General features: G+C 42.5%; 3 protein-coding genes across 3 annotated transcripts; 1 reads left to right on the top strand and 2 right to left on the bottom strand.

The window, feature by feature from the left end:
- Positions 1-3,479: 3,479 nt before the first annotated feature.
- LOC118431087 (uncharacterized oxidoreductase YjmC-like) lies at positions 3,480-10,751 on the bottom strand. The gene is made up of 12 exons (XM_035842170.1): positions 10,486-10,751; positions 9,491-9,679; positions 8,978-9,039; positions 8,704-8,757; positions 8,278-8,376; positions 7,800-7,865; positions 7,518-7,587; positions 6,527-6,645; positions 5,352-5,447; positions 5,084-5,194; positions 4,493-4,559; positions 3,480-3,934 (listed from the first exon to the last, which is right to left on the bottom strand). Exons 1-11 carry the CDS (start codon positions 10,655-10,657, stop codon positions 4,509-4,511), a joined length of 1,089 nt encoding a protein of 362 aa, XP_035698063.1. The 5' UTR covers positions 10,658-10,751; the 3' UTR covers positions 3,480-3,934; positions 4,493-4,508.
- Positions 10,752-11,022: 271 nt separating this feature from the next.
- LOC118430916 (actin-binding protein IPP-like) lies at positions 11,023-17,744 on the top strand. The gene is made up of 8 exons (XM_035841946.1): positions 11,023-11,159; positions 11,506-11,672; positions 12,399-12,505; positions 12,849-12,953; positions 13,306-14,113; positions 14,607-14,827; positions 15,264-15,369; positions 16,126-17,744. The coding sequence occupies exons 1-8, from the start codon at positions 11,023-11,025 to the stop codon at positions 16,242-16,244; spliced, it is 1,770 nt and encodes a 589-aa protein (XP_035697839.1). The 3' UTR covers positions 16,245-17,744.
- A 914-nt stretch (positions 17,745-18,658) lies between these two features.
- On the bottom strand, positions 18,659-22,723 carry LOC118430915. Its single transcript, XM_035841945.1, has 8 exons — positions 22,661-22,723; positions 21,994-22,366; positions 21,379-21,579; positions 20,915-21,054; positions 20,363-20,523; positions 19,622-19,739; positions 19,169-19,288; positions 18,659-18,812 (listed from the first exon to the last, which is right to left on the bottom strand). Exons 1-8 carry the CDS (start codon positions 22,721-22,723, stop codon positions 18,699-18,701), a joined length of 1,290 nt encoding a protein of 429 aa, XP_035697838.1. The 3' UTR covers positions 18,659-18,698.
- Between the last annotated feature and the right edge of the window lie 903 nt (positions 22,724-23,626).

The following is a 23,626-nucleotide window of genomic DNA, read 5'->3' as shown; positions in this document are numbered from 1 at the left end:
TGGTGTGTTACGCTGAAGGGCGGTTATACAGGCTATAATTACTATATTAGATACAGATACAGGGATGTTGATCCAGCCAGATTCCAATGCCATAAATTTGTCCCATTGGCCTGCTGGATACTGGGCGTTACCGCTCAGTTACTGTAAATGCATTTAAGTTGCGGGGATTTAATTTCGCGGTAGCGGGAAAAGGGACTTTTCGCGGTGGTTTTAATTTTGCGGTAACACCATAGACTACAGTCTAATACCATTATAGAAAAATTTTCGCGGTGGTTTTAAGTTCGCGGTTAAGGTGTCACCGCGAAAACCGCGAACATTAATCCACCTCGAACATTTCTGCATTTACAGTACCCCTCGGGTAGGTTACTGTGTGTATTTGTTACCAGCAGGTCTCAGGTTTTTATTCAAGTTGCGACATAAACAATACAATGTGGACACATAGGCAGCAGGCTGATATCGGGACTTCAAGTCAGACTTAAATCCAACCCAGTGCTAGGCCGGGCCTAAAAATACTGCCTAGGGGTGACATGCCCCAAAACAGCCTGTGAACTGCCTGGCAATTGGGACCTAAGCCTTAGGCAGCAGGAAGTATAAGTCATTCTCATGCTGGATCTGAGTTGATCTGTAATTTTCAAACACAAATATTGTACTTATCCAAATTTTCTTCAGCTGACTAACTCCAGTTTTTGTCCAGGAATGCTCCAGAATGACTGTAACACACAGGTTAACTTTCAAGTTAAGATGTTTCAGGGAAATGGTAGGAATTGAGTGCAGTACCACCAATCTCTGAACTACTCTATATAATCACAGTTAAGTTTGCTACATAGAGAGCTACAGTTAGTAGAAGTGTTACAAATTAAGTGTGAATGATACTCAGTACTTACCAATTAGGTGACAGTTAAAGTTTCTCTACAGAAGTACGTTATGTGCAGTGTACTTATACATACATATACATGTAGCTACTTGTATAATACATGTAGCTATCATTATTATTAGCTGTTACAACAGCTTGTGCTGCTGGGGTGGTCAGATACAATTGTAGACAAATGAAAGAGCTGTGATATGATTGACCTTTGAATTTGGCCTTGAACCCAATGTCCAATGCACCAATACTTTAGCATTAGCAGGGCTCAAAATACCACCTGCATATGCAGGTTAGTGCAGGTAAAATTGGAGTTGTGCAGGTATTTCTGGTGTCTAACTGCACCTAACCTGCACTGGTCCATGTACTGGGTTTTATACATAAATGTCCTATGCACCAGTGCAGGTATGCAGAAAAAAAGTATTTCGAGCCCTGGTATTAGTCTTCTTTGGTTCTTTATGCCAAGCCCAATGTTCTAATTACCTTTTGAACTTAAACCCTGTACATGTATCTCTTCAGTACCAGATGTCTATGACAGTTGACCCTGTGTCCTCTACATGTGCCTCTTGGCACCAAGGTTGATTTTTAGACCACTACATGTCCCTTATCAGTTCACCTGAACTTAATGACCTTTTTTACCTTTGCCCCTTGGCAGAACCAGGTTTCTACATTTTGTATGACCTTTAAACTTTAGCCTCCGACAATTCATTTGATGCACTGTGTTTTTATGAACTTTTGATATGCCTCCCATATCAGGGTATTCATTCATAAGTGCTTGAGGCCAAAACTGCGAATTTATGCAGTAAGTTGTCAAATATTCCATGTTCAATTCAATGGAATTGTGCAAAATTTAATAATATTGTCACCGGCTGAAAAGTAAGTCTGCTTGTGCCAAAGGATATTTTACATTTGAAGATGTCACAGATTTCAATGTACAGGGTCTCAAAAGAAAGTTGACCTGTGTTTTCAGTCAACATATCAGTAGCTTTTTAAACAATTTTGACAATGTATTCGTAGTACATTGCAGTTTTGAACTTGATAATATATTGAGGAATTTACCTTTATGTAGATCATAGTCCATTTATGATACCTTAATTATGATTTTTAACACCTTTACCCTGATTTTATTGAAAGGCAGATATGATATTTGATATATGACCAGGGCGATACAATGTGAAACGTATTCATTATGTAGCAAATCTTTCAAGAATATATTAGTGTATCATGAAGGTTGCATGAAAGTTTTGTATCGGATATTTTGCTAGACTAAGTATGTGTGTGAAACTGTGAATGATACAGATGAATTGCTGCATTGGGTGATTGTAATCATCGTGGTTTAAATAAATAAAAGAAGAAAAGTAATGACTATAGTCTCATGACGAAATAAGGTACTCTTCCAACACAGACCTTCTATAGTCTATACCAGACTGACTAAGCGATGTATTATAGAGAGTTTAATGTGCTACAAACGAACACCAAATGTGTCTCCTTACCAATTTTGTGGTCAGACATTAGAAACCACAAAAACCCACCCATACCTGGGTGTTACATGTACATTAACAACTGGGCTGAAGTGGGGTGTCCATGTTGACAAAATAACAACCAAGGCTAAACAGACATTAATTTTTGGGAGTAATCAAATGCAACTTGTGGGCATGCCCAACCAGGGTAAAATCACTTGCATACAGGTCACTGGTAAGACCTAACCTTGAATATGCTGCAACAGTATGGGATCCTGGACAAAGAAAGACTGGAAAGGGTACAGAACCAAGCTATGTACAGCTTATAGAGAGTTGAATGTGCTACCGGAGGAGTTCCTAAGGCCACACCAAATTTATTTGTTGCTTCTCGGATTTTTTCAGAACAAAATTGGAACGACTGGGGAAAAAATAAAAATAAATTTTTTCAAAAGGTCCGAGGTGAAGATATACGAAGCTTAAAGAACACGGAAAAAAAACAGCCCGAGGATCAACGGAGTTGACCGAAAATTTAGGGTAAGTCCCTATATTAATTCGTGTTGGAAAGAAAGTTTAGCAATTTCCATAACAGCCTGAGGACTGACTCCTCTGGCCAGTTTTCAGATTTTTTGCCAAATTCTACAATCCCAGTGGCCCCATAGGAATAATCTCCAAGCAGATCCTACGATAATCTCCATAAGATAGTATCAAAGCTGGCCAGGGAGTATAGCCGGCTAAGGGAGTCAAACGGGCACCGGGCAACAGGAAGTTTGATACTATACTTTACGCACCGTGGATCTGGTTGGAAATTACATAGGAAGGCCTGGTGGAGGCTAGACCTCCTATAGTTTGCTGGCAGTTTTCCATGACTTCTGGGCTACTCTGTGCTGAGTGCATAGCGGTGGTTACTATAGTCGTCCCACCTCTAGACCAAGAAGTTGTGTTTGAAGCCTCCCGTCAGGGTCATGCCTCCTTGTAATTTAGAGCTCGCAGACTCGTCGTCCGATCGATTTTCAGCTAATGTGAGGGGGGTATTAAGCCACCTTTACAAATCAAGACTTTAGCCTGGCCATTAAAATGACAGACGTTCTGGCAATCACGGCAACAAGCTGCCATGGCAACAAACAAAGTAAACAAAAGAAGAAAACAAAGCACAGTGACAATGTTTGTGGTTATTCTTTATTCAATAAAATATTTTCCCATAAAATCCAACATCAAGTCATTATTGTCAGTAATACATTGTTTTTGTAGTAAGAAACACAATCCAGCATATACCTCATCACCAAATACTAATTAGTCAATAATTAGTATTTCAATATACATTATCCACAGTTTTCATGGAAACTGCATTATCTCAATACATCAATATTAAGGCACTTGCATTAGATACAAAGAAAATACAGAAATGGAGTCAGGACAGGTAATGATTATTGCACTTGATTGTTCCATTGAATATTGATTGTCAGTCATCTGTTAAGAAGTTTGTTCTCAGTTGGGAAGGTTTTGCTGTTCATGATGTCTGTAGTTCCTGGGAAGATCCGTGAGCACCTTACCTCACCTCACCTATCCCCTGACCTTCTAGTTGGTTGTTGGGGCACCGTGACTATTCGGGCACCTGGAAGGATGAAACCTGAGCTTTAACTCAGACATTAACATTACATTATTACAATAAAATAGACTTTGAGACAATTTTCATAGGAGTAATAATGATTTATGCCTATATTTCACATTTTGAATTCTGCAACTTCTATGCAGATATAGAATACAATACAGGGAAATTCCATATCGCCCCAGGGTATGGCCCAACTTCGGGTTGGATAGGCCTAAGGGCGATTCGACTTGTGGAAGCGCCAGGATCGAGGGCATTACGGAATATTGATGTTCGGATCCCGTGTCGTATTTCAACTATATCGTGCCAACCCACAAAATAAGACCAAAACAGGTAGCATCAGTGCACATTGCCTGAACAGCTTTCTTCATCAATTTGTACAAAAGAACAACTGATCAGCTGTTCGAATTTTTGACAGCAGCACAGGCAAGCGGGTTCCAGTTGTTTGAATCGAAAAGTGGAGCCCCAGGGCCATACTGAAATTACGGACCAGTCCGAACACCGATATCGAACGTAAACACGGCCCGGTTTTGATACAAAGTAGACTTTTATATATAGAGACACCTTGAGCCAGTCAGCATCACTTCTTCTCCTTCAAGGGTTCCACCTCCAGCTGCTTAGCCAGGTCTTGCTGCAAGGAAACAGGAAAGGAGAAATTAATCTCTTTTTCAAAACCACAGTCTTTTCTTCCTATAAGGTAGAAATCTTGCAATCAGAAAACTTTTCAACCAGTCTCAATGATTACGGTTTTAGACTGTGATTGAGGTAAATGGTATATGTACTTCCCTTATTCAAAATATTTGAGACTTCCTCCCCTGATTTAGTAGCTTACTGGCTGTGTTATCTCCTTGATATGGTAAGGGATCTCCCTCTAAGGTACCCCCTGTATAATTGTGGCAATGTCAATCAGGATTTCAAAATATTTGTACCCTCCTGCTTGATTGACTAACTTCACATTTTCACCATCATGCCATTTTGCAGTAACTGGCACTCAGGCGGGCTGCTATTGCCTTATAAGTAACTGACTGGCTGTGTTATCTGGTTCACATGATAAGGGATCTCCCTATAAGGTATCCCCTGTAGTGTAAGACCCACCCCCAGTAATGTACCCCCTGTAACTCCTACCCCCTGTAAGTCCCACCCCCTGTAACTCACCAGATGAGTAAACTGGTTGACGTGATACGGGATCCCCCCCTGTGCATCACACATGGCCATGTGCTTCCTCTCTGGGTCCCCTGCTACCAGCACTTCTGTCTCTCCCTCGGCCTGGAGAACATGACAACTGTCAATCAATCAACCAAGCAACCAACTAACAGCCTATTAAGCAAGCAACCAATCAATTGAACAACCATACACCTATGTCTCTCCTTCAGTCTGGAAAACATGACAACTGTCAATGAATGAATCAACCAATCAATCTCACCGGCTCCAGGTTCCTACAGCAGTCCATCATGTCCTGCATGCGGTCATGGAACCCTGGAGCAAAGGCTTCTGGGTCAATGGCGACAAAACACTGGCCCTGCAGGAGGCAGAGAAGGGAAGTAAAGGGAAGTCAGACACAACTTTCAACAGCTGCTCTGTTGCAAACAAGTACATTCTTGGTTGGGATAAGCCAGTTTTTTTTTGCGGTCATGTCATACACATAAGATGATGTTCCAAGTGAATTTCAGCAACAGATGACATGCACAGCTACGTCTAAATTCTATGGCTGCTCCACATGCAGGAGGACATAGCTTACAAGGCTGCTGAATTGTTCTTGCAGGTTAGGGCAGGGCTTTTAGCAGCCTTCCCAGTTACAAACACAGGAAATTCAGCACCATGGACACGTCTATCCGTCTGAATGGCTCACAAATTGGCCCATGACTCTTCCACATGCAGAACTTTCTAGGATGGCTTTACCTTTCTTGTGCCTTCGCCCTTCTCAAAGCTAGCACATTGCAAACTATAACCGCAACTTTCTAGAATGGCCTCATCTTTCCTGTCAGTATGGGCTAAAACTTAGCTATAAAACTTTCTTTTCAGCACCTGGAACAGGGCTAGACATGTGAATGACTCAGATTGTTGCATATGCAGAATACCACAACACACAGGGATGGCTTCAGCCTTCTTGCCAGTTAGGGCTAGAACTTTCTCCACCATACCAACATGAATTTCAGCACCAGGGACAGGGCTAGCCATGTGAATGATTCACAGATCGTCCTATTACTGTTGCAAATGTAGAACACTACAACGCATTAGGATTGCTTCATCTTTTCTGTTAGTTAGGGCTGAAACTTTTCCAAGCATACCCACAGGGAGTTCAGCACCAGGGACAGGACTAGCCAAGTAAAAGACATAAAAAGGACAACAGCTATTTGGTTACAAACAACTTTCAGCACTAGTTATAGAGTTAGCTTTGTGTAAAATTAGGTCTCTGTCCTATAAGTGCTGCACATGTGGAAAACTACAAAATCATCAGGTGGTCTTTATTCTTCTTAACAGTTAGGGCTAGAGCTTTCTCAACCACAAAAACAAAAATTTCAGTACCTGGGACAGCACTAGATAAAGAACTTCATCTCAGACCTACAAATCTCTCACATGCAAAACGTTAAGACTCACCAAGTTGGCGACCCTGTCATTTGTTTTCCATCTGCGTACGTTCGGCCCGTACGCCCCGCCACTCAGGATCCCGCAGAACAGTTCCACCATCATGGCCAGGCCGTAACCCTTGTATCCTCCTGTGGGAAGGTCAAACATACTCAAGGTCAGACACAGAACAGTTCCACCATCATGGCCAGGCCGTAACCCTTGTATCCTCCTGTGGGAAGGTCAAATATACTCAAGGTCAAACACAGAACAGTTCCACCATCATGGCCAGGCCGTAACCCTTGTATCCTCCTGTGGGAAGGTCAAATATACTCAAGGTCAAACACAGAACAGTTCCACCATCATGGCCAGGCCGTAACCCTTGTATCCTCCTGTGGGAAGGTCAAACATACTCAAGGTCAAACACAGAACAGTTCCACCATCATGGCCAGGCCGTAACCCTTGTATCCTCCTGTGGGAAGGTCAAATATACTCAAGGTCAAACACAGAACAGTTCCACCATCATGGCCAGGCCGTAACCCATGTATCCTCCTGTGGGAAGGTCAAATATACTCAAGGTCAGACACAGAACAGTTCCACCATCATGGCCAGGCCGTAACCCATGTATCCTCCTGTGGGAAGGTCAAACATACTCAAGGTCAGACACAGAACAGTTCCACCATCATGGCCAGGCCGTAACCCATGTATCCTCCTGTGGGAAGGTCAAACATACTCAAGGTCAAACACAGAACAGTTCATATGGCCAGCACATATCCCTTGCGACCTGCTACAGAAAGAAGGCACAGCCATTATTCTAAACATCACATGAGTGCAGTAAGAAAAACGTATGTAACAACTTTAGACATTAGAATTACTAGCAAGACTTAGTATTACTGCAGAATGTTGCAATAACACAACCTCTGACCCATAATCCTCCATGCAATATCTGCACTAAAAAAAACAACATAAATTTAAGACCTCTGACCGCCCCCCACCCCGACCCCCTCTGTGACAGAGTACATACCTGTGACCTCTGACCCTCCCAGTGCCATCTGACCTCCACCCTGTAAGACAGCCTTTGGGTCTGTGGTTTCCTGCAAGACAGAAAATGAACTATTCACTTAAAACGATAAAGTACTGTGCTTTAGTTTTTTTTTCCACATACTTGTAAAATCAAGAAGGAAGTAATTCATATCTACTTGAAAAGATCCACATAGAAATTGAAACCATGCCTTACTTTCCCCCTTCAAATGTTATAATAGAACATCCCTGAGGGCAAAGTGTATGAAGAAAGATAGTAGTTTACCCTGCCGGCAGAGTCCACTCCCCAGCCTATGGGGATGGGCAACCCTTTCCTGTCATGCAGCTCAATCTGGGGGGAAAACAGAAACATGTGATGATTTAGTCTAGAGTAATACTGTTAATGCATTTAAGTTCGCGGAGATTCAATTTCGCGGTAGCGGGAAAACGACTTTTCGCTGTGGTTTCAATTTCGCAGTAGCACCATACACTGTAGTCTCTTACTGGAAAAATGTTTGCGGTGGTTTTAAATTTGCGGTGAAGCGGCCGCCGCGAAAACCGCGAACATTAATCCACCGCGAAAGTTTCTACATTTACAGTACATGTCTGTGAATCTTAACTCATTAGAAGACAATTTTGCTTTTACTTCACAACTGATAATTCTTTACACTGACTCCCTAAAGTACAGGCATTCAAGTTATTAGTTGCCTACAGGTTTACTTCACAAGGATGTGATTGACAGCTGTCAGTCATGGACAACCCACCTTGCCGAGGGCACATGTAGAGGTCGCCATGTCCAACACGAAACTGTCGCCCTCCTTCCCTGGAGCCGCCACGGAGATGGGGTTGGTGCCCAGAACACCCTGGGAAAAGTCACATGACCAGAAAATGGGCATTGAAACATCAAATATTTCTACCATTCCATCATCTACTGTTCATAGAATTCAGATCTAACTCTTCCCAATCCCTTTCTTATGAGTCAATTTAGACACAAATAGATTGAAGATTCTCTCCACTGACCATAATCCTATGTAATATCTACTAACATAATTCCACAAAGCCTTCTTGAAAAAAGGCAGAGATCTCAAATGCAACATTTAATAGGCAGTATGATGCACTCCTCCATATCTAAACATGGATCAAACACGTGCACACTGTTTTTCAAAGATAATGGGCGTTAACTGTCATACCTTCCTGGCTCTTGTTGGCACCACCAGTGGAGATGTGTTGGTGAACGACATACCCTGCATAAAACACAAGATTCACATCACAAAATTTTTATATATATCATCAACAATAATGAATAAACTCTCAAAATAACTGTTGTGTGAATGAATCAGCTCAAATCCCCCACATACATGCAGTAGTTCCAATCATAAATAAGCAGAGATGATACATTAAAGTTTATTTTATGATATACTCAACAATAGATGCAGATTATAATCAGTATATTTTGGGTCGTACCACCAAGCCCTGGTCACAAGCCTTCAGGCTGTAGTACCCCGCAATGCTGTAATGGTTCGATCCTGTAACATAAAGCATCATTAATTAAGAAGGATGCTACATGTAGATCTACAACTATGTCCTGACATTACACAAATGTACTTCTTACAGGGATGCCAATATTCTTTGTTTTGTCTTAGGTATAGTAGCTTCTTTAAGACACAAATAGTGCCAAGACCATTACTGGTACACCTGGCTGGCGTCTTTAGACACTTTATTATTTCCCTAGTTGAATCCTGAATATTACAGACTACAATGTTTTCACACAAAAAAGAATTGTATCTGCTTTTCACCTTAATTCATACCATTATATTACAAATGTATCTTCATTAGACCTATTTTTGGGTAGAATGGAATAAGATATGCTGAGAGTGACAGAAAAAGATTAAGCGATCCCTGAACTTCAAGAAAAAAAATTATTACCTTATTTGGCAAGTTTCTTCAAAATCCAACCAACATAGCCAATCAACTCACCACAGGCAACAACCCATCCAATCCCAGCATCCTTTGCCTTCCTCATGGCGAGGTCCATGCAGAAATTTGACACCACCGGCCCCAGGAGGTTGTTCCCGTTCACGAACGCGGTCCCCGCCCGCTCGTTCACGATGGTTGGTTCTCCGTCTTTCACGGTCATCCCTGACCGGATGTCCTGCACATACATGTCTGATGGGAAAAGAAACAGGCTGGTTCAATAAGCCCTCTCACAGAGTTTAAATGGTGTTCTCAAAACATTGAAACATTGAAGCTTATCATTGTAATAGTTGCTGATTGAATAGCACGACCTGACAAACACAACCAGTACTAAGTGTGGCTGACCTCCCGAGTGGAGGCTCCTGATCTGAGTCATGTGAGGCTGCTAATTAACTAATATGATCTGCTCTCAAATGCTTCCTATGTGCAGTGACAGGAATTCTAGGTAATGTGTCAAAGGTAAAGTCCCCATAATCAAAAGGAGACAGTCCTTGTCTCGATCATTGTTTCGATTGGCTTAACAATGTCCAAACGGCTTCTGAGTTCTGACTAAGTTTTGTTTTCTTTTACAGGGACTTTAACTTGACATATTAGCTTCAATTCTGGGCACCACATTTGCGTTCTCTGTGAGAGGGCGTATTAACAATTGACCTCAATTCCACTAATACTTTTAGACATCAAGGTAAAGTGGAATGGACATGCAACAAGTGAGTAAACATTTAATCAATCAGATATGGTAGACTGTCACCCCCTTAACTTTTTCCGGCGGTACACAAAGTGAAATACAGAACACCGACGGGTAGCTAGCTCCGCCGGGATTCGAACCATCAACCTTTATGGAGGAGATGGACGCGCTAACCTGACTACACCGCCACACAAGGGGGCGTGGCATAAGGGGCGGGCCGAACTAACATGAACTCAAACTAACATATACATTTCTGAACCTTTGGATTCACAGGCCCAAATAAACCCAGACCAGTGAGTTTTGCTCCACGTACCGAGCCTGTTGAGTCCATGGCTGAAGTGTCCCCTATAGTCAGCTGTCATCAAGGCCTGAGCCAGAGCAGAGGCGTGCGCGCCCGGTGTACCCACAGCCCCCATACACCGCTCCACGAACGCTATCACCTCCTGCTTTGGCACGATGTGAGATGCGACACTTGCTGCAGCCATGGCAAGACTTTAAGGTGTGTGTCTAGGCACTTACAGAACTTATAGGCGAGAGGGTCTTGAGCAAGTCAGCTTTTCTTCAGCTGTGCTCAAAGTTAAAAAGTGCAATGAACTCTCGAGTTTTCACCTTTGACCTACATATGGCTATTTCAATTTTAGGGGGAACCATTATAATAAATTGAACGAATACTTAAAGAATTGCAACAAAACGTCTAATTGACAGCTTTAACTCTTAAATTTAATAGGTTTATAATGAAATATTGATTTAAGCTTTCCTTCTTCGCTGTATAAAGGAAACTTCATGAAATGTATTTCATAAACTACCCCTTGTCTACAATGAGATAGTCCACATTCGGGAGTTGACAACAATGGCGGAGGCAAGCGGAGGAAGAGGCGTCACCGTCGAAGAAACACTACATTTTCACGCCGACTGGCATTCTAAAAACGTCCTGAGCCTGCTAAACAAGTTGAGAGGACAGCGGGAGTTCTGCGACGTGGAATTCAGGTAACAGGCAGTTTCTGTTCTCCTGCAAAAGTGGCCGACGTCGAGGTACAAAATAAAACTGTAGCACAAATTTTTTTCTCAAACGAAACTCAAAATTCGCCATTCAAAGCATTTTACTGAAGCAACTAGATGTAATGTTGGAAACGTCTGACCGCTTCCAAAATCATATCCAGTTGCTTGAGTAACTGGATATTTCTTATTACCTGGATGTCTAATCTTCATAATTTGACGAAACTCAAAAATATAATAATTTTCATGATTTCTTCTCCACAGTTGACTGTGTCATTGTCGTTCAATCGACATTTTCATCAGTCTTCAAAGAGTGTTTTCTGATATTTTTTCCCAGCGTGGGTAGTTCGCTGTTCCCCGTGCACCGTGCCGTAGTGGCTGCCTGTTCGCCGTACTTCGCGGCGATGCTGGGCGGGGGGATGAGCGAGGCGCACCGAGGACAGGTGGAACTGCACGCCGTGGAGCCGGACACGTTCAACATGCTGCTGGACTTTATGTACACAGGTAAACAACATGTTTGTTTGTTTGCTTTGCAGCTGTTAGCTGGTTGATTGGTCAAATAGTTGGTCGGGTAGTTTACCAACTGACTGTTTAGTTGGCTGATAGGTCACCTGGCATGGTTTACCGTTAGTTATCCTGGGAGCCAGCCAGGATCGGGCAGCTAGGACAGTTTATTCGGTGGCCCAAGACAGTCAGGCCCGCCCGATCTCCTATTAGCGCCCCGGGGAGTTTAAGCCCGATGAGGTCCACCAGGGACAAGGGTAGCGATAACTCCTTCAGGCTTAAACTCCCCGGAGCGCTTATGTGAGATCTGCAGGCTGACTGCCTTGGCTCCCCGAACAAAACTCGCTAGCTGCCCGGTCCTGGCTGGCTCCCAGGGTACTGGTTAGTCAGTCACTGTGAATTAGTTGTTTGGTTGGTGATTGACTACTAGGTAATTGGTTGATTGATTGAGTGATTGATATATAATACAAAAGTTACTCATTAAGCAAATGTGTAACCGTGGGGTTCAAGCGCCATCGACTGAACAGACCAACTGGGTAAGACCTTTTGGCTTAGTGGTTAGGTTTGCGAAGTGGCGGGCCCTGGTTCGATTCCCGGGAGCCAGGAGACTGTTCCTACTTGCAAATGATAGATTATCTAGTTGGTAGACTTAGAGTAAAGCTGACAAATGTTATAACTTAAATATCCAATGTTGTTTCCTTTGAAATGCAATGTTATCCTACCCAGGTTCTATTGATGTGAATGTTGGCAATGTACAAGAACTCCTGGCAGCAGCCGACATGTTTCAGCTGCCAGATGTCATCAGTGCTTGTACTAGCTTCCTCCGCTCACAGGTAAACACTTGTTTGTTTGTTTGTTTGTGACATCATTGGCACCTGTACCAGCTTTCTCTGCTTGCAGGTGAACACGTTTGTTTGACACTGAGCACGCGCAAGAGTATCTGAGACCCACTATTAACATTAGCTTGCCTCATACTACTTTGTACTGTTTGTTGTGTGTTGCTATTGCAGTGCAAAGAATTTGATCCCAAACATGTTTGAGTAGAACTGTCAGTATTGCTCTAGGAATTGTGACATATGGACAGGGTCATCCAAACAACATGGGATAATGTGTATGTGTAAAGTATTTTGTTTTGCATGTAAACAACTGTTTGTTTGTATGTTTGTTTGCCCTCAGCTCCATCCATCCAATGCCATAGGGATCTACATGTACGCAGAGACACATGCCTGTCAGGACCTCTGCTCTGCCAGCCTGGCCTATATCCAGTCCCACTTCACTCAGGTGCGTGTGTAGTCCAGGGTCATGAGTTCGATTTTGGGTTGTGTTGCTCACCGGACATGCAAGCTACTGGAAAGGGTTGCAGTCCTTAGGACATGATATTATTAGGCCATGGTCTACTGTTCATTCTGCTTCTTGAAAAGAGATGGGGGAATTTCCCTGGTACAAAGTAGTAGTATCCAGTATTTGATTATATACTGCTGCTGAGATCCCTGACACGGGTAGGCCGCAGTCGGTTTCACACTGCACCTGTAAATAGCGTCTGTCTTCTCTGTCACTACCACTGGAAGAATAGCTCTACAGTGAGCTTAACTGGATCGATATTACATGATTATACTTTTACTTGTTCGCTCAGGTCACACGAGAGGAGGAGTTCTTCAATGTCTCCAAGGAGCTCCTCTCCGAGTTTCTGTCCAGCGAGGATCTGCATGTGGAGAACGAGTATCAGGTCTTCACCAGCGCCATGTCCTGGATAATGTTCGACGTCACAAAGCGGCGACGCTTCGTTTACGAGATCTTGTCTCCCGTACGGTTCCCCTTGATTTCTCCTCAGTGTCTCGCCAAATACCTGAAGCACGTCTTGACGGACTTGAGTCTCCAGATTGTCTTGCAGAAGTTGTTCGAAGACTACAACATCATCTGTAAACCCGGCAGACCCCTGCAAAGGCCTGTGAAAAACTTTGGGTTCGTCAAGCCTCGTCGGAACGCTCGCAAGTTTCTCTACGTTGCGGGAGGGTACACAAGACTTCCGGGGGAACGATGGAGCGACAGTCACACAATCAACATGGCGGAATGTTACGATTCGTTCAGCCAACGTTGGAGCTTCCTACCACCATTGAACTACTGCCGTAGCGGACACGGGATTGCCGTGCTACACGGGAAAGTATATGCGGTCGGCGGAGAAAGTGACTCACTGATCTACGACAATGTGGAGTGTTACGATCCGGCGGTGAACCGTTGGACGATCCTGCCGTCCGTTATGACCGTACCAAGGTGCGGACTCGGTGTCTGTGTTCTGCAGGACGCGATCTACGCGATCGGCGGCTGGGTCGGGTCGGAGATCGGGAACACGATCGAGAGATATGATCCCGAGGTCAAGAAGTGGGAGGTCGTAGGGAGAGTGGAGACACTGAGGTTCTGCATGGGGGTTACAGAGATGGATGGTAAGTACTATGAGGTTCTCCATGCGGTTTCAAAGAAAAAACTACAGGTATGATGACCATTGGGAAATGGAAAATTGAAAATTTTGTCTACTGGTACTAGTGTTCCTATAGGTCTCTTAATAAGTCCTCTTGATGTATCCAGATATATGCTACATGATATAGATTGAGTGTGTCAGTTGTGTAAAGGTCTATATTTATACAGTACCATTGTTAAAAACTATTCTGACACTAACTGTATAGCATTTGCTGTTCCAACTAGATTATCATCAAGTCAGACTATTTTTACAGGACGACATTCTTCAAGGACTATTATCAGAGAATGTAATAGCCTTATAGTCTGTTGTTTATTTTTTCATTTTTCCCCCCCAACGACCAGGAGGTCAAGGGACTAGGTAGGTATGGTTTTGTACGTATCTTTTAAAGTCTGTAGCGTCTGAAATAGAAAAAGGTAAAAGAAGGAAAGAATAATGTTAACTTCCCATCCCTCCCTCAGGCTTCCTGTACGTTGTTGGCGGCATGAGTGACCTGGGGTCAGAGCTCAGGAGCGCCGAGTTCTACGACCCCGTAACGCACGACTGGACGCGACTGCCTGACATGAAAGAGCGTCGCGCTTACGTGGGGGTGGGGACGCTAGGGGGGTGTCTGTACGCCGTGGGGGGGTGGAACGATCAGAAGGAGGCTCTCAGGACTGTGGAGAGGTACTCACCAGTGGAGGTACGTTTGTTTGTTTATTTGTTTTTGTTTGTTTGTTTGAGTGTTGGGGTGGGGACGCTGGGGTGTCTGTACGCCGTGGGGGGGGGGGGGGTGGAACGATCAGAAGGAGGCTCTCAGAACTGTGGAGGAGGTACTCACCAGTGGAGGTACTGGTGTTTTTTTATGTGTTTTTTGTTTGTTTGAACGCTACTCTGTATGGGATAGAATTATCAAAACTCTTCTTTGTAATGTACAGACTCAGTTATCCTTATCCAAATTTTCTCATTAAGAGGGAAGTGTGAATGTTCCAGATAGAGTGATAATTATTAGCTCTCTAGATAAATAATCTTTGAATGCAGGATTATCTTCCATTACGTGCATATATCCAGTTATTGTATAGTTGCAAAGCTTTGTTTGTTTGAACCTACAATCAAATTCAATACCCCCCTCCCCCCAGGACAAGTGGCGGGAGGTTGCCCCCCTGTCCACAGCGCGAGCGGGAGCCTCCGTAGCTGCCATCAACAACATGCTGTATGTGCTGGGGGGACGGTCCTCTACCAGAGGTATTTATTTATTTATTTATTCAGGTATGTGGGAAATAGGCAGTTGTTTTTCAACAGCTCGTGGAAAAGGTTCAAAACACAAACTTTCTTTATGAAAATGTACCACCAACTTTTCAACTGATCCTCACTTCCAGTTATTAACGTTTGTTTAAGTTATAAAGCTGTGATTTCATCCACACAGGTATGTGGTAAACAGGCAATTGTTTGGGGACAGCCCATAGAAACGGTTCATAACACAAGTTTCTGTGAAAATGTACGCTCACCAACTTTCCAACAGATCCCTCATTTCTGTCTTGCGATCAACAAATTTAAAATTGTTATCATGTAACTAAGTATGATGTTACCTAGCATAAAGCAACTGGTTTGTCAAGGAAGTTAGACAATTTAGCACTTACTGACAGTGTAAAGGAAAGGATTGGACAGAAGAACATTCATCTGAGGTCGGTTACTAGTAGTCTTAGGGCCAGTTTACACGAGGCACTTTGCATGATGTACGTCGTTTGTCCTAGGACAGAGGCCTGGGACTGTTTTCTTTTTCAATGCCCGGCCCATGTCCTAGGACACTTTTGTTGCCCTTGTAAAAATGATGCGCTGTCATTTTCGTTTTTACACGGACAAAAAAAGCGTCCTAAGACACGTGCCGTGTGGCAAACGTCGTAGCACATTTTTAGGACAAGTCATGTTTTTGCCTCGTGTAAACCGGCCCTTAAAGTAAACTAAGCATTTGCTAATGAACGACTGTTCCCTCCCGACCAGGCTTTGCTGCACCCGTCACGCTGAACACCGTCGAGTGCTACGATCCGGATACAGACACCTGGCTGCAGCTGGGTACCATGGCAACCAGCAGGTGTGAGGCAGCTGCAGCTGTCACCTGAGCACACCTGGTCACCATGGCAACAGGCAGGTGTGAGGCAAACACCTGCATTATGTTCATTTCTTCATGTTGTATATGTGCAAATTGTATATACTGTGAAGTATGAGGATTTGAAAATAATGGGAACATTTTATCAAATGTAAGCACTTCTCCTTTGGTCCCACCAACACAGTAGCAAAGAACAGTGTGTGACGAGCATCACCTGAGCATACCTGGTTACCATGGCAACAGGCAGGTGTGACACTGCTGCCAGCTGCAATACCCTTATTGTATATGTGCAATGTAAAATCATGAACAATGGTTACTTAGTGATAAGAGAAATTCCTTTGAATGTAAGATTTTCAGTCACACACAGATCACTATCTGTTTAAATATTTGTTCTTTCTAGCCTCAACAGGCTCCACGTGTCACTGGGAAATAGTAGAAATTTGTCTAACAGACACACACCAGAGGTAGCTAACCGAGAAACTACAGATAGCAACAACTGTAGTTTCGGGCTGGCTAACTCCTTTTGTGTGTTATCTATTTCACCAATAAGCCTAGTAGAGGCTATGTTCTTCCCTGTAGCACAAGGGTTAGTTGTTGTTTGGATGGCTAGATGTATAATGTCAAACCTTCTGCTGCTTGTGTCCTGCAGATTAACATTGTGAATGTCTTGCTGAATATGTCCTTAATTTTAAAAAAAAAACAGTCTATGAGATACTCTGGAGTACAAGATATTCATGTTTAATGAGAATTTCTTGATTGTACAAGGCCCAGCTTTCCATGACCACTTCAACATGCCATGCTGCCAGCTCAGAGTGCAATAAACTATTTTTGTAGAATAAAAGTGGTCCCCTTGACTGTTATTATCATTATTACATAGCACCATAAGTAAAATCTAAGAAGACAGGAATGGAAGACTTTACATGATTTCCTAATCTCCAAGAAGATGTAGAATGGAAAAATTGTAATGTTTATGAAACTTTCAGTTCCATGGAGCAAAGGAACTTTCATTTCACAGAATCGTGATCTTGAGAAACATCAACAATTCAATATCTTTCTTCATCTGCTTGGAGCTTAGTGTTTTCCTACATACATATACATGTACCTATCCACAGTATATTTAGGCTGCCAAAGAATGATTCCAGTCTTAGGAATATGAGTGCATAAAAATAGGATACATGCTTTAACTATGATATACTGTAAATGCAGAAATGTTCGCGGTGGATTTGTTCGCATTTCATCGCGAATTTAAAACCACCGCGAACATTTTTCCAGGGTATTAAGATACTACAGTCCCGCGAACTTAAATCCATTTACAGTATCAGCATCAGCATGTAAATAAGTTGCATGGACATTACATAAACACTCTACAAATTGTAAGTACATTTACTTCATCAACCAAAGGCAACAATCAATGGCTTACACCTCCACAAACGATAAAAATACAATGTCATTATCACACCACAAATTTACGTCTAACATAATATGACTAGGAGAAAAACTGATACATTACAATTGCATTCAACCTCCACTATCATAACTATACACTGTCATCACCAAAACTCGTAGTCTATTACACAGGAGTAAAACTAGGAATAATACTGATAGATAATTATCTATAATATGACTTCATGCTATGATGTCAGATAATATAAATAAGTTGAAAATAGTCTTTAAACACTATAGATAAATACTATTATAGTTTTTCAACTAAGAGTTACATGTAGAAATTATCATAATAAGTACTATACTAGTATGTCAAATTTTGTATGGTTTGTACCAACAGTTGATAATATCTATATTTCTAATGATCAACTTAGTAAGGAAAATTTACACGTATGAAAACATTTTTATTATTATATAGGAATTTAATTTGATCTGAGGAAAAATTATTGCCTCTTCAAACAAGCTTCTGATAACCCTTACATACTGGCTAACAAGTTTTCAACCTTCAAAGCATTCTCATCTGTAATTGCACCAGCTCTCAATAATAAAACAACCCTGTGTAGTAACATAAATTTAGTTTGGGGCAGCAATCATTGTCTGTTGTGGCAAATCTAAGCAATCACTCATGCAACTGGCTATGATTTTTAAAATATTGCAGTCTAACCTTCATCAATGTATGGCATATTTTCCAGACTAGCAGTTTTTATACAAAGTCATATATGGTGCTATTATGTCTAATATGGTCTGTATGGTGTTATTAACTCCAAGTATAGCTTCAAAGTATGGCCTCAATCAAAAACAAATTAAGAACGATTAGATGGCTAGCCAAGACTGCACAGTTTTTCTTAAGACACATCTTAAGCCTGCTTCAAGGCCAGCACCAGTCTTAGCACAGGTGTGATACAGGTGTGAGTATATACATGAGATACAGGTGTGATGCAGGTGTGAGTATATGCATGAGATGCAGGTGTGAGTACAGGTGAGAGTACAGGTGTGATACAGGTGTGATACAGGCGAGATAAGTTCATGCTGGACTGTACACCTGCTTCAGAGCCAGGACCAGCCTTACCACAGGTGTGCAGAGGGCTGTGATGACAGGTAAGCTGTAGTACTGCAGGTAGTAGTTCACATCTCGCACCTGAACATGAGGAAACATGGGTTAGAGAACAATCAAGATATTAAGTAGATAAAAATGCAAGCTAATAAAAAGGCTTTGAAATAAGAAAATTTACTCAAAACTATTAAGAAATTTTGCCAGAATTTGGTCGGTGAAAAATTTGCAACATTTTCAATGTTATAAAATTTATATGGCCTACTTTGGTCTGCATCAACCCTGATGGCAAAATCAAAATTGACATTAGACCTACATATTTGGCTAAGGATAAACAGTCCTTTACGAGAATGACAGTCTCTGCCACATAGGGAACATCGGTAAGCTGACTGTAAGCTGTTCTATCTTAAGACACTGTGGTTCCTTGAAGACGTGGGTCTCACCTGTAAGATCCCTAAGATGCTGAGTACCCCAGGTGAGGTGGGCGGGGTGCAGCGGTACTGCCAGTACCTTAAGACACTGTGGTACCTACTCAAGTCATGATCAAGGAGCACCAGGTCACCCTGCAGAGGAAAAGAAGAAAGATTTTATTTTTCCATTATCGAGCCATTTTCACTTGAATACTTGGGACAGGAGAGCACTCCCCACATGAAACATACTACATGTACCAGTAGAGCCTGAAAGAAGCCATACTTGCTGCCATATACATACATTCTTGTACACAAACACACATGCAGACATACAAACACACACACACACACACATGCACACAAACATACACTTACACACACCCACACAAACACGCACACACATTCCAACACTCACAGGCAATGCCAAATGCCCCGTCTTCTGTCATTTGCAAAGCAATCTATGAGGAACAGACTAAGAAAACTGACCAGTTCCTCGCTAAGTTGGTACACAGTTGTCTCCACAGCAGTCTCCAGGTGCTGGGCAGTGGTCAGCAGTTTCAGGCCAAGCAACGTCCACACTCCGGTCACTACTAGCAGGGACACCCTGAATACAACATAGCAATGGTCAGGAACGTCCACACTCCGGTCACTACTAGTAAGGACACCCTGGATACAACATAGCAATGGCAAAAACTTTATTTGTTTTCCAAAACAATACACTCAGGTTATTCTTGTCATCTTTGTTGGTCAACAGCCTACCAACAAGGAAACAGTGCAAACTGTCTGATTGGATTGCCTGATAAATACAAGTATCTTAGATAATATTTGATATTTACCTACGCCAGAATGGCAAGGTTATGTTTTGAGTAGAGACAAGATGTTGTGTTTCTATATGTAGGTCAGCAGCATATAACTAGAGTAGCTGTGAATGGACATTATTGGTATTTGAGTAGCGGTTATAGAAACGAAGGTCCTGTTCGAAAATGGTTTACCTGGCACTTTCCGTCAGCACTGCAGCGAGGCGAGTGTGTGTGTGTGTGTGTTTGCGTACAAGATAACTTGAGACGTTGTGGATCGTTTTGCATGATTTTTGGTAGTTATGTGGGGGTTGGGAAAATAAAGGCCAAGTTTGACAACGCCAGCAATCGCTGCCTTTGACTCACGTGTATTGTATTGTTTATAATCCGAATAAAGTCAAAGTCAATACACAGAGATCCTTGACCTTACCACAGCTTGATCCTCCTGGGCGTCAGCTTGCTCTTGGACAGCATGTTGTCCCCCAGGTAGTACAGCAGGGTGCAGATGGACAGCAGGTACAGCAGCAGGGATAGCTGGAACAGCACAGGGGCTCCTCCCACAGACACATGGAAGTCCTGCTCTATGGCATCCTTTTGGAGGGAAAATGTTAATTAAAAAGTATAACAAAGATTGACATTGGCACAAAGGTACAAATAACTAGTACAAACTCAACAACATGTATATGACAGAATATCACTTTGATGGAAATGTTGGGTGTCAAGTACAACTGATTACTGAAACTGCAGTAAATTTTCAAATGTTTGAATTTTTTTCTGTTTTTGGAATAGGCTACTAGTAAAGATTTTTGTCACAATGACTTTAAGGTCTTCTTATTTTCACTTTCTTTACATGAATCATGATGTCTCGATACATAGTCCATACATAATGGATGTAAAGGAGGATATACATGTGTACACAACAGATTTGCTGCAAATGTTATCTTGATATAGGTTTGGTTCGATCATCAGAAGTTGGTCTCACCATGAGGTTCCTATAGTCTGTGTGCCACCTGAGGACAGACTGGTTGAACTGCTCTTGACCTCCGGCAACCTCCAGCTTGTGGTCGCCATGGAAACGGCGTTGGTAACCAGTGAAGATGTGAAGCTTTCGGATTACATGACCTGTTGTAAAATAATTAGAAATTCAAAAGTATATTCTAGCTGTATCTTTCAAAATAGATATACCATAATTTTTAGTACTCATGTATCTTGCTTCCGTTTTCTTCAATAGCCAAAGAACTTTATTAGCACAGCAGACTTCATGTAACAAAATGACATGATTTGAAGTAGTTGCTACAGTAATGTACAATATTTGATTCAAAAGTGTTAAAAACATTATGGACCAGAATTTGAGAATATAATCATAGACTAGCAGCTTGCAATTGCAATTGCAGCTTGTAATAACTGATGGAGATTCTGTCCTTGAGTTGACCTTGAGACCCTCACCGTGCAGGTAGCTGAAGAGCGCCTGCACCGTCAGGACGAGTCCGACACACCACCCCGTCAGCGCGACCGTTTCCCGTCGTGTCAGCCGCATGTTGTCCATCTGCGGCCAGAGCGACACGCCGCCCCCGACACACAGGCTTGCAGCGTTCGACTTGGCGGCGTGGTGCTTCTGTTCAAGCAGGCGCTGCTTCGTCTTCAGGGCTGGAGGGTGAGAAGAAAATCCAAACTTAAACCACAACGCAACATAGTGTTTCACCTCAACTAAGATTGTGGAAATCTACGTACAATTTGAAAGGAAACTGCTATGACTCACAGTATGAGGGACCTAATTTTTAAACAATTACATAATGTAGAAAAACTTAGTATTTCAATTATCCTGCTCATAATCATATGTTCATATCTGGTTACAATTTACAAAGGGACCAACTGCACCTGATGTACAATTGTGAACATTGTAAGACTGTACTCGGGACCAGTGAATGAACATGTGTGAATGCCTACTAGTACTAGCCCTGTCCATCTTTCTTTGGTTAACAACTTGCCCCTTAACAATAACAATCCTAAAAAAACAAACAAACAAAGGAAAAATACAAAAGGCAACAGCAATTAGTTCACCTGGAGTATCCCTGAGTCTCTGTAACACAGGGCTGACTTTCTCCTGCGTGTCCAGCGCCTGCAGCCGTCGCTCCTCCAGTCTCCTCTTGATGTCCTCCAGCACCCGGGGGGTCATCCCCAGGGGGGTGGGGGGAGCAGGGGGGTTTGGGGTGCGCAGGGGGTCAGCTGAAGGGGGTCCCCTGGGTGTCAGCGTAGGACAGGCATGGGGGCTGAACGGGAGGTTCGCTGGAGGGGGTCCCCTCGGCGTGAGGGGATGACGTCTCAGGGGGGTTGTTGTTGTTGTTGGCTGGCTGCCACGGTTACTGTTACTGCCATGGCTACCAGGTGCAGGTTTCAGGATGGGTTTGGGACCCAGAATCGGTGGTTTGTAGCCCTGTAGATAAATAATGCATGAAAAAATCTCAACTTATCTAACGTTAGTTTTTTTCATATGCTAATAATTTCAATTACGAACCCAAATGAATGTTAACGTTAATGCTAAGAGATGATTTATATATTGATATATTCATTACATACCCCAGATTTCATGTTTCGTATAAAAATATCAAGAGTTGGCACTCCTATTCATACACAGAAATGGATCGCCCCTCCCCCAAATAACCGCCCAACTGTCAGCAGCGTATAGCTAGCCTTAGGCGTTTCTAACATCAAGTTTATAAAATGTCACCTTATTCGGAGCCTGATTCTCGTCCCCTCCACCGACACGTCTGGTCCTCAAGGTCATCGACATCTCTTCTCGTAGGTCTGGACACGGTAAATATATTCTCAGAATGTAACTTCGGCCTGTTTTACGTGAGACTTCAGTATGTGGGCCGAACCCGGAAGTCCTTGAATTTGGTAATACCTCAACGTTCGCAACGCGAAAACCGCGCTAATTCGATCAAAACAACGCCATATTGTCACCTTACAGTTGTCGAATATATTTAAAGGTCATCTTAGAATCACCACTGCAGCCTGCACAATACCAGTTTACCCAAAATGTGAACATCTACAGCCAAAATAATAAGAATCACCGACCAAAATAAAAACCTGACCGATTCTGGGTTCAAAAATGGCGGCTTACTTTAAATTACCCACAATGCACCAGACGGGTTGACGTAAAAACAGAAAGCCCAGAGTCGATCAAGGAATGGAAACGTCTGGGATTCAATCGGTTCTATAACTTCAACCAAAGAATTTATGCTTCAAACATTACTTGGTTACTATTGTTTAGAAAAGAAGTCGACGAATGGCAATATGATTTATACATTTCTTAATTTATTTCAAAGGTGCAATAAAAGAACACATGACAGTTTAGATGTAACGTTACATGTATATGTATGCTGAGCACACATGTCAGCTGTGCAAAGTTCCAGTTTAAGACATACCAAATTCTATATATTATTTACCACAATAAATCATCTATTACATGTGTACTTGCTATGCCTGAAGTAACCAAGGCATAGCAACTGCCTATACAAGTTTAGGAGTCCAAAGTCAGCAACCCAATTACCACAAGTAAAATGTTAAAATGTCAGTGGCGGCGGCACAGTGGGGGCAGTCGCCCCCACAAAATTTGTTGTGGGGGCACGGCCCCCACAAAAAATCAAGCTGAAACCCATGTGTATTTTTTCACCAATAGAAATTTCATAAA

This window comes from Branchiostoma floridae, chromosome 14 (assembly GCF_000003815.2).
Source record: "Branchiostoma floridae strain S238N-H82 chromosome 14, Bfl_VNyyK, whole genome shotgun sequence".
Lineage (NCBI taxonomy): Eukaryota > Metazoa > Chordata > Leptocardii > Amphioxiformes > Branchiostomatidae > Branchiostoma > Branchiostoma floridae.
This window is presented reverse-complemented; position numbering and strand designations above follow the sequence as displayed.

Coding starts and splice junctions, on each gene's coding strand:
- LOC118430915 (XM_035841945.1), bottom strand. CDS start 22,723: ATGTCGATGACCTTGAGGACCAGACGTGTCGGTGGAGGGGACGAGAAT. Junction 22,367..22,660: donor AGAATCAGGCTCCGAATAAG/GTGACATTTTAT, acceptor ATTTATCTACAG/GGCTACAAACCACCGATTCT. Junction 19,740..20,362: donor CCCAGGAGGATCAAGCTGTG/GTAAGGTCAAGG, acceptor TGTTGTATTCAG/GGTGTCCCTGCTAGTAGTGA.
- LOC118430916 (XM_035841946.1), top strand. CDS start 11,023: ATGGCGGAGGCAAGCGGAGGAAGAGGCGTCACCGTCGAAGAAACACTA. Junction 11,673..12,398: donor GCTGGACTTTATGTACACAG/GTAAACAACATG, acceptor TATCCTACCCAG/GTTCTATTGATGTGAATGTT. Junction 14,828..15,263: donor AGAGGTACTCACCAGTGGAG/GTACGTTTGTTT, acceptor CCCTCCCCCCAG/GACAAGTGGCGGGAGGTTGC.
- LOC118431087 (XM_035842170.1), bottom strand. CDS start 10,657: ATGGCTGCAGCAAGTGTCGCATCTCACATCGTGCCAAAGCAGGAGGTG. Junction 9,040..9,490: donor TGGATGGGTTGTTGCCTGTG/GTGAGTTGATTG, acceptor TTTATGTTACAG/GATCGAACCATTACAGCATT. Junction 5,448..6,526: donor ATGACAGGGTCGCCAACTTG/GTGAGTCTTAAC, acceptor TGCCTCCTGCAG/GGCCAGTGTTTTGTCGCCAT.